Source organism: Bubalus bubalis, chromosome 6 (assembly GCF_019923935.1).
Source record: "Bubalus bubalis isolate 160015118507 breed Murrah chromosome 6, NDDB_SH_1, whole genome shotgun sequence".
Taxonomy (NCBI): domain Eukaryota; kingdom Metazoa; phylum Chordata; class Mammalia; order Artiodactyla; family Bovidae; genus Bubalus; species Bubalus bubalis.
This window is the reverse complement of record NC_059162.1, coordinates 42,147,932-42,158,750: the sequence shown is the minus strand read 5'-3', so window position 1 is coordinate 42,158,750 and position 10,819 is coordinate 42,147,932. Positions and strand designations below refer to the sequence as shown.

Below are 10,819 nucleotides of genomic sequence, written 5' to 3'. Positions count from 1 at the left end.
AAAATTAGCAGCCATATCTCCAGCCCACTATTTCCAACTTGTATGACAGGACAAGTACCAATACCCCCATTTCAGCAGATGACCGCAAGTTTCCTGGAGCCTAAATCAGAGAGTCTTTGGGACACGTGGCAGAGCTTCGAGTATGTGTGTGGGGATCCCCATTATTGTGATTCAGTTCAAATCTAAATACTGAGTACGAAGAGTCCCCCTACTTCTCTCTCCTGCTCTTCCTTGATTCACCTGGGAAAATGCTAGAAAGCAGACAAGGTGAAATTGACCAGCTTAGGAATAGAGATCTCCAGGTGCTTACTTTTGTGACCCTCCAACAAAAGAACACAGTCTGATTACCCAGCATCTTTCCATTAACAAGCTCCCCGCAAGGAGTTTAAATTAGCTTTCAGTGACTCTGTCTGAAATATGAATAGATAGCCAGAGATTACCTGCCAGTGGGAAAAGCCTCTGACACAAAGGGCTGAGACCAAAACAAACAGGAAAATGAGAAATAAATGCTTTGGTATTCTAAAAAAAAAAAAAAGAAAGAAAAAAAAAAGAAAATAGGAAAACTACCATCAACAGCACAGGGTTATATAAAACTGAAGTACTCATAAAAGAAAAAGATAGCATTTAGAATTAAAGGCCTGATAAAAGCAAGGGAAATGTTAACTGAAGAGTTAAAAGATTAAGTTGAGAAAACTCCCAGAAATTAGAAAACAAGGCAAACATGTAAAAAAATAGAAAATGTTGTTGTTTAGTCACTTAGCCGTGTCTGACTCTTTGCAACCCCATGGACTGCAGCACTCCAGGCTTCCCTTTGCTCAAACTCATGTCCATTGAGTCAGTGATGCCATCAAACCATCTCATCCTCTGTTGCCCCCTTCTCCTCCTTCCCTCATTCTTTCTCAGCATCAGGGTCTTTTTCATTGAGCTGGCTCTTTGCATCAGGCCAAAGTACTGAAGTTTAAATATGAGGAAATTAAAAGATCAGTCCAAATGGGCCATAATCTGAAGAGTGGAAGTTCTAGAAAGAGAGAATAGAGAAAATAAAGTTATCCAAAAAATAATTTCAGATGACGTCCTAGGAAAACACTTGGAAAAATCAAAGTATATTGTTGTATAATTCTGGAACACTATGGAGAAAGAGAAAATTCTAAAAACAACCAAAGAAGACTAAATGTAGTCACATGAGGTTTTGATCAGAATAGATTTAAACGTTTTACCAGTAGTACTAGAAATTAAAGGACAAGGGAATAATGCCTTCAAAATTCTCAGGGAAAATTACTTACACTCTATTGTTCTGTATTCAGCCAAAATATTAGTCAAGTGTAAAAGTAGAATTTTTAAAATTGCAGGCATGCAAGAATTTAGAAAGCTTATAACACAAGCACATTTCTTAAGGGTAAGTAAATTCAACATACTCCTTCAACATAGCAGAAAATCTATAGATACTGTATAAAATTGATAATCAAGAAGCAGAAGTATAAAATAGTGGACTTAGAGAGCTCATATAGCCACTAGAAGAAAGATCAATAAGATTCTAAAGTGGTTGGAAAGATTAGAGGGTCATGGAGGAGGACTAATGCTCTTCCCTGTGAGTTTTCTAATTTTTTTTAAATGTGCATGTATTAATTTTATTAAAATAATTTTGTATTATAATCAAAAAGGAAAGTGAATGGAAAGATGGAAAGTGAGGTAATAAAAGCAATGAATCTTATAAAGATAGAGGTGGTGGGAGGGTGAAGTATTTACTGTAATACTCTTTACACACATGAAGCTCTTTAACCCTCACACTCCTGAAAGAAATACCATTATACCATTTTAGAGATGAGGAAACTAAGGCTCCAGGAAGTTAAAGGAATTTGCCCGAAGTCACACAGCTAGGAACTGGCAGAATTAAGGTTGAACCCAAGTCTGTCTGGTTCCAAAGCTCAGTCATATTTCATTACATAGTTCTGAATATTGGCAAACAGAAGAGAAAGATACTGGGACCTAATATGAAGGGAAGACAATAAGTTTTGAGTAGAGGAAACACATGAATATTAAGGTAAGTTGAAAGTGAAAAGTCGTCAGAGGGCAATAATTGAAAGTACAGAAGAGAGAAGGAATAATTTATTCAAGTTTTAGATAGTTGGGCTTCCCAGGTGGCATCTTGGTAAAGAATCTGCCTTTCAATGCAGGAGACATGAGAGATGCAGGTTCAACCCCTGGGTCGGGAAGATCCCTTGGAGTAGAAAATGGCAACCCACTCCAGTATTCTTGCCTGGAAAAGTCCATGGACATAGAAGCCTGGCGGACTATAATCCATGGGATCAAAAAGAGTTGCACACAACTAAATACACACATACTGATGGCCTGTGCAGGATTTTACCTTAGAAAATTAGGGGAAAGCAGCATGGTGATATAGGCAGGAGTAGAGTTGTGGAAAGGAGGTAAGTGTGGGTGAAATTGTTATTAAACTAGAATTTATAAGTCTGATATTCTTTTTCTCTATGAAGTAAGAGTTTAGTTATTCTCCTAGGACCAAATGAACAAGGAAAGGGTTGGATCTTTGCAGGAGACTAGGGGGAAGAGTGAAGTTGGAAAATGACTGGAGCCTTTAGGAAAGCGAGTAGGGTTGCCAGATTCAGCAAATAAAAATACCACTCGCTCAGTGAAATCTGAATTGCAGATTAAAACGACATGATTGTTTCAGTATATGTCTCAAATATTGCATGATATTTTATCTGACAGCCCTTAAAGAGAAACATTAAAGCATGCATGTGCTTAGTCGCTCAGTTATGTCTGACTCTTTTCAACCCCATGGACTGTAGTCCACCAGGCTCCTCTGTCTATGGGGATCTCCAGGCAAGGATCTTCCCAACCCAGGACTGAACCCAGCTCTCCCAAAACATGCATAAAGAACAGCAAAGCTGCTTTGAAATAAGAAGTCTGGAATGGATTCACCTCAATGTAATGGGCATCAGATGGTAAGCTCAGTGTGCGGGGAAGAAGGTAGGAACACTGGGCTTATCTTCCAGGCAACAGTTGAAAGGGAGCTGGGCTAACAGCCAGGAGATAGCTTGAGGGGACAGTTCTTGGGGCCTCTCATGAGAATGATGGGAAGAGACAAATGTGGGAACCAAACTGGCAGGGAAGCCGTTGCGGCAAATCACTGTGACTGCTTTCTAATTTTACCTGAGTGCTCACCTACATTTTATATCTCATAGCTGTGCACTAAGGATGAATATTGCTAAGTAATCATCTGCAAAGTATTTGAGCTCTTCTAAATATTGAATCAGTATTGAATGTTGTCCTCCAACAGTATTCACGAAAAAAGGACTGACTTCCCCCACATAATTCTTTGACATGGTTGAGGTTTATTGTGGTGGTTTGGGGTAGCGGTTAAGAAATCAGCAGCTTGTCTATGGTCAACGCCCACGCTAACCAAGTTGCTTAATTTGTTTGAGACTCAGTTTCCTTGTTTGTAAAATTAGGATTTTAATAGTACCTATCCTGGAACTTTCCTATGGTCCAGTGGTTAAGACACCGATTCCAATGCAGGGGGCTCGAGTTCCATCCCTGGTTGGCAATTAAGATCCCACATGCAGCATGGCACAGCCCCGCTGCCCCCACAAAAACAAAAACAAAAACAAAAAACACAACCCAAATCCAAACAAAAACAAACAAAAAAACATAGTACCTAACTTGTGTTAGGATCATGATAAGTAAAGGTAAGGTAAGGATAAAACGTGTTAATATGTGTGAAGCTTGATAGTCAGGAAATAAGTGGTTTTAAAGGACTTTCATTGTCAGATAGTTGTATACATACAGAACCCCCAAACTGTTTACTGAAGGCATTTGAGTTTTCAAACCTAGCTCAGCGACTCATTAGCTGGAAAATACAGTGGTTTAAACTGTGTGACATTTCCTTCATCAACAAAATGACCAACAACATTTGCTTCACAGAGCAGTAAATTAGATAATCTACCACATGCCTGATATAGTCTGGGTGTACCATTTACTTTAATTCTTTTCCCTTTAAAGAACTCATAAATTAGTAGATGGGGTGAAGTTTGCCAAGTCCACACATTATGTTGTGCTGAGCAAACTCAATATATCATCCCTTTTAAGAGAAATACATCCTCAAACCCAATCAGAGTTTATTCTAGAGGACCGTTATCTTGGTTTCTATGTCTTACGAAGTTACTGTTGTTGAGCTTGAGGGTGTGTGCTGGGCCCAAGGCTGTTGATGAGAGCTTTTGGGGAAACTATATACTAACTGTCATTTGATTTTTTTTTTTTTTTTTTTTTCCTTTGCAAAGTCATAAGATCCCAGAAGCCAGGAGTTGTTGTTTATTCATTCAGCCTCCTTCTGAGTCATTCAGGTACAGGGTGTGTCTGTACTGTGTTAAGTGAAACTTCACAACGGAGAAGTTTTGCGTTCACATCTGCCTGGATGGGAAGCCAGTGAGACCAGAGATTGGGTGGAAACTGTCTTGCAAAGCTACACGCAGAAGGGCAGGGCAGAAGGGCCCTCAGTTTACCACGTAGGCGAAGCTGACCAAGGCCGACTCTCAAGTCTCACATTCTGAAGCAGCATGCAAGCGAAACGAAAGAGTGGGCGAGCTGTGAGCACTGAGGCTGGGCCTCCGAAGTAGAAAGACAGACAAGGGCGCCGGCCCCAGGCTGGGCAGCTGCCGGTCCTAGGGTGGTCCGCGCCGGGCAGCCCTTTCTCTTTGGAAACTCCTGAGCTGCCCAAGCTGTTTAAACTCTCAGGCCCCAGCAGCTGCCCACCCCCTCACAGACCTCACCACTGGCTAGAATCTGGGACACAAGGCCTGATTTTGCGCCCAGTTGAGTGAGGGGAACCCCCGCACAACACCTCGCCCCCAGCTGGCCCATTTCACTGTGCGCCCCGCGAAAGCCACTTTCTGCCCCTCAGACCGCAAGTTTTGAGGCAGCAGAAGGATAAAGGTGAGGGAGGGAAGTGAGCTGAAGTGGAGGAACCTCCCAGGCCATTCTTCTACCCGGGCTGCATGTCTCCTCCATCCTTCTGGCAGCCCCTTCCCAGCATCTCGTCCCCAGGAACACGACCTGGACTCGCGGGGTCGCGGAGCTGGTTTCTCCCTGCCTCCGCAGAAGCGCCTGGGGTCCGGGTGGGGGTGGGGGTGGGGGCCCGGAGCGCCTGGCCACAATCTTCGGACTCCGAACCCCCACGGGCTGCGGGGTTAGGGGACCAGAAAGGCGCACTAGATTGGCCAGGCCGTCCTCTGTCTCCTAAGACTCTTCTTGAGAAAAGTTTCCAAAAGCGCGTCACCTCCCTTCTTTTCTAAGGCTGGGGAAAACCGTCTCCACCGCCAGGGAGCGGCGGATAGCAGGGCGAGGGCCGTGATTTATACATTTAGTCCAGGGGGCACCAGGCTCCGCCCCCTTTCTTTCTTTCTTTTTTTTTTCCCCCTTCTTTTTTTGGTTCCCTTGGGGAGGAGGGGCTCTTTTTTGTCTGTGTGTTTCTGCCGCAGATCTTTCCTGGACAGTGAGTCTCAGCTGCACAGATCCGGCGGCCCCCAGGCGCGAGCAGAGGGGCATGGGGGTTTGAGGCACTCACTCCTCCTCATCTCTTCCTAAAGAAGCCACTCAGCCTCAGCGGGGCGCTCGGCGACTTCAGCTAACCGGTCTGCCCGGCCACTGCAAGAGCGTTGGCCATTGGAGTGTGCGGCTGCGGAGGGAGGGGATCCCGACTCGAGTAAATTGAGAGCTCGACGCAGTCAGTCCCGGGCAGCAGCAAGATGCCGAGCGCGCAGTGCAGACCCGGAGCTCCGCGAACGCAGCTGCGTCCCGCCTGAGCCAGGTAGGGAGTGAGCGCTGGGCAGGCGCGGACCCGGGCGCGCGGGGGAGCATCGCGGCCGGAGGTCTTCAGAGGCAGAAACAAAATTTTCAAACCGGAGAGAAGCAAAGCAAACACTTAAACCATCCATCTCTGGGTGCTGAGAACAAGCATCTCTGGGCTACTCAGGCGCCCAACCGGATCGGATTGTTCTGGGCTCACTAAAAAGTTTGGAAAAGTGTTAAGTCCTCTTTGTAGAACCATCTGGGGTTGGGGGATAGAGGAAGCTGCGGTGGGTCTGCGGAGTGGGAGGGAAGGCGCTTATTTTGGGAAATCCTATAGACAAAGACTGCGGGAGATGAGGTAAGGGCTTAAACTTGCCCTGAGAGCGAGCCGGGTGTGGAATTAGATGGGGGGAAATGCGCAGCTACTGGGCGCCGAACAGCCTCTGGGTCCCGGGAATTGCTGTAGTCTTGAGAATTCCACTTTTATCGCATTTGCTACCGTGAATGTCACCCTGAAACATTTAAACAACTTACGGGTAGACTGCTCACACGTGCCATGTTTCATCCCCTCGACACTTTGTAGGTCTCTGAGACGAGGCAACGTATTGGGGGAGGGCAGTAAATAAAACTGACTTAGCAACGAACCGCCAGGCTTCTGTTTGTATGAGTTTCTGGAGAGTAATTTTGCATTCGGAATTTGAAATGCAGTAGCGTGTATTTTTAGCGTTTGTAATTTAATTTTTTGTATGCGTGTTTGGGCTATATCCACAGTAACTAAAAATACTCCTTTTGCAATCAATGGGTGTACGAAACTTCTGGGATTTATTGGAATAGCTTATGAATGATTTTTACTGAGTACTTTTATAGTTTCTTGCACTGACTTGCGCGGAAAAAAAAAGAAGAAGAATGAAAAGGCAGTTGCTTCACGGAGGCGCTAAAGCTTTCCTGTTTACCGCAGGGCCAGGGCGGGCTTGGCTGCCCACACTGTGCTGCGCCTTCGGACCCTAAGCACACCTGCTCCTAGAGATTATTAATAGAGCCTAAAAAGTGACTTACGCTTTCAAATGATTTTCGTGCAAATCTAACTTCTTGCATGGCAATTAGGAGGTGGTTTTAGCTGGGTAGTGCCGGAGCACAGAGGTGTGAGTCTCACATTGGTGATTTGGTCTCTTCGAAGGTGTGACTAGGAGCTAGTGGTGAGCCCGCCGCGAAGCTGGTGAAGGCTTTAGTTTTTCTACTGGAGCTGGAAACCTGGTGGGAGTGGGGACAGCGTTGGGAGAGGTGGAGGTGTGTGTGTGTGTGTGTGTAATGAGGAAGCAGGAGTGGAATTAAATGGGGCTCACACCTCCAGTTTTCCCATTTCCATTTGAGTGTATGTAACCATAGGGGACGTTTTCGTCTTGTCGAATCGGAGTTTTCAGTTTGGGTAATTTTTTTTTTTTTCTCCTTTCTTTCTCTCTCTCACCCTTCTTCCTTTTTTCCCCCAAGAAATGAGAGTTTGATGTTTTAAAAAAAAATCCTTCCCCCTGCACTCTCCCCAAGTTTCCTTAAAACAAATCAACAATAAGAAAACTGGAGCAATGCCTTCGCTAGAATGAATTACGCCAGTGTGCTGTGGCTTTTTCCCTGACTCTCTGCTGTTTGTGATTTGTTTAAGGCTGTGGTTTCCGAGGCCCTCTCCAGCTAAAAACCTTCACAAAAAAAGCCTGGATCTCTCTCCTTGAACCACCCCGGCTGCCTGTGAAAGCTCGCTCCGCCTCGCCCTCTAGCGTTCATCTGGAGAAGCGCCGCCCCGGGTGTCGGGACCGTGCGCATCATGGGGTCCACCCGTATCCCGCTGGTCAAGGCCCTCCACAGCCCTGTCTCGGACTATGTCAACTACGACATCATCGTCCGGCATTATAACTACACGGGAAAGCTGAAGATCAGCGCGGACAAGGACAATGGCATTAAACTGATCTCAGTGGTGTTCATTCTCATCTGCTGCTTTATTATCCTAGAGAACATCTTTGTTTTGCTGACCATCTGGAAAACCAAGAAGTTCCACCGACCCATGTACTATTTTATCGGCAATCTGGCCCTCTCAGACCTGTTGGCGGGAGTGGCCTACACAGCCAACCTGCTCTTGTCTGGGGCCACCACCTACAAGCTAACCCCCGCCCAGTGGTTTCTGCGGGAAGGGAGTATGTTTGTGGCCCTCTCGGCCTCCGTGTTCAGCCTGCTGGCCATCGCCATTGAGCGCTACATCACCATGCTGAAGATGAAACTCCACAATGGGAGCAACAGGTTCCGCTCCTTCCTGCTCATCAGTGCCTGCTGGGTCATCTCCCTCATCCTGGGGGGCCTGCCTATCATGGGCTGGAACTGCATCAGCACGCTGCCCAGCTGTTCTACCGTGCTGCCGCTCTACCACAAGCACTATATCCTCTTCTGCACCACGGTCTTCACTCTGCTCCTGCTCTCCATTGTCATCCTGTACTGCAGGATCTACTCCTTGGTCAGGACTCGCAGCCGCCGTCTGACCTTCCGCAAGAACATTTCCAAGGCCAGCCGCAGCTCTGAGAAGTCGCTGGCACTGCTCAAGACCGTGATTATTGTCCTGGGCGTCTTCATCGCCTGCTGGGCGCCACTCTTCATCCTGCTCCTGCTCGACGTGGGCTGCAAGGTGAAGACCTGTGACATCCTCTTCAGAACGGAGTACTTCCTGGTGTTGGCTGTGCTCAACTCCGGCACCAACCCCATCATTTACACTTTGTCCAACAAGGAGATGCGTCGGGCCTTCGTCCGGATCATGTCCTGCTGCAAGTGCCCCAGCAGAGACTCCGCGAGTAAATTCACACGACCCATCATCGCGGGCATGGAATTCAGCCGCAGTAAGTCAGACAACTCCTCCCACCCCCAGAAGGACGATGGGGACAACCCAGAGACCATTATGTCTTCTGGAAACGTCAACTCTTCTTCCTAAAAGGGGAAACTGCCGACCCATGGGGAGTGTTCTTGCATGGTCACCCACCACCCCAGTGTCTGGGGAGAAAAAATAAAAACCAACCAAGCCTCTGTGCCTCCACTGCTGCCAGGGAGGAGCTGTCCGAAGCCAGAGGGAGGGAGAAAGAGCACAGAACAGTCTGGTAGTGCCTGGAGTTGGTGGGTAGACTTAGTTCCTGTGAACAATGCACTGGGAAGGGTGGAGATCAGGTCCTCGCCTGGAATCTATTTCCTCCCCTTACCGGAGCTTTGATTTTGCACTGAGCCAAAGGTCTAGCATTGTCAAGCTCCTGAAGGGTTCGTTTGGCCCCTCCTCAAAGACTAATGTCCCTGTGTGAAAGCATCTCTGATGGGAGCTTTGAGGAGATGTTTTCTTTCACTTTAGTTTCCAAGGCAAGTGAGTGTGTGCACTTCTGCTTCGCTAGGTATGCTCTACATACCTACTATGCTAGGCATCCCACCCTCCCTTCCCCTTCACACCCCTCCTCAGAATACCTTTACTTTATATTTTAACTACCTGGCACTCAGAGCTGGGAGTGTGGCACAGTCCAATCTTGAGCATATGTAGCAGGTAGGCTGCATCCAGCAGGTAGACTGTGGTGGAGATGGTTTGGAGCTGGAAAGCAATTTTACTTGCTGTGTGGCCAAAGTTTCCACGTAAGCTGGATGAGTGTTTTTGAATTTAATTGCAGTCACTTTAAAAAAAAAAAGAAAACTAAAAATCTTTGCAATGAAATGTGTTGCAGTATTATATCCATCGTGGCTGAAATCTGCATAAGGAAGTCCAATTTATTTAAATGACATCAGCCAGTATCCTTAGTGTCATAGGAGAAACAAGCAAAAGAAGGTGAAAACTGACTCGGGGTTGGGGGGTGACTTTGTAAACCAAGAGAGTTTTTTGTTTTTTTTTTAATTAGTTTATCTAACAATACAACATCTGTCGTTGGCACTTTTGTTGATGTTTCTTTCAGAGTGTTGTGGGAATCATTTCAACCAACAGGATGGCAGTATTTTGTTGTGTTAAAAGTACTTTGTGTAATCTTTGAATGTATTTCAGCATTTTATTGGATTTTCCTAACCTGTGTTAACACCATTGAATGTGTATTTCTTCAGAAAATACCATCCTCTTGTGCCCTTAAAAAGCATTACTTTAACTGATAGGGAACATGACAAGGTTTTCAGTACATTAAATAGTTAATTGAAGATGTGTATAAATGTCACAAAGAATAAAAAAAAAATATTGGTGTCTGTTTAGTATGGTTTCCAGTGCAATTAAATCAAGAAATGTCTTTTTTTTAAAATAGTATTTAATAGGTTTCTGACAATGTGGATCGTTTTGCACATAGCTTTATCAACTTTTAAACATTAATAAACTGATTTTTTAAGGATTCTTTGGTAAAGAGCATTTTTAAAAAATAATTAGTAAGACATTCTATCTGACTATGTGCCTCTTTAGAGTTAAAGTTAAAGGCAAATTTCTGTTATTCTTCATGGGATTTTATCTTGATAAACTAGAGAGTGGAAAAAAAAAGTGTGGTTTGTTTAAAAACCACTCTTTTTCAGGAGGAGAAACTTCAATAAGTTAACACTGAAGAGTAGTAAAGAATGAGATGAAAACCACCAACCTCTAAATACCACATTGACAAGTAAATGTAATTGTTTGAGTTAAATGACATTCAAGCCCAACTAAATTAAGTATCAGTGGTCCAGTGGTTAAAATTTGCCTTCCAATGCAGGGAGTGTGGGTTCAATCCCTGGTCGGGAAGCTAAGATCCCACATGCCTCTTGGCTGAAAAACAGAAAACAAGAAGCAATAGTGTAATAAATTTGTCTAAAAACATGGGTTTTAAAATAAATGATGTACAACAATGTCATTGTTAAGTTAAATTATGGCACTTTGGTCAGTTCACACCCATCCACAGAAGTTTATATTCTTGGCTTGCCACCAGCATACTTGGGAGGTGGTGGTATGGCTGTGGAAGATACTGTTAAATTGCTTATTTCTTTCAGAAGACTGTCTTGGCTTCTC

At 45.1% G+C, this 10,819-nt stretch overlaps 1 protein-coding gene across 1 annotated transcript; it reads left to right on the top strand.

Annotated features, from left to right (window-relative positions):
- The first annotated feature begins 5,441 nt into the window (after positions 1-5,441).
- S1PR1 (sphingosine-1-phosphate receptor 1) lies at positions 5,442-10,175 on the top strand. The gene is made up of 2 exons (XM_006049821.4): positions 5,442-5,824; positions 7,463-10,175. The coding sequence occupies exon 2, from the start codon at positions 7,622-7,624 to the stop codon at positions 8,768-8,770; it is 1,149 nt and encodes a 382-aa protein (XP_006049883.1). The 5' UTR covers positions 5,442-5,824; positions 7,463-7,621; the 3' UTR covers positions 8,771-10,175.
- The last annotated feature ends 644 nt before the right edge of the window (positions 10,176-10,819 follow it).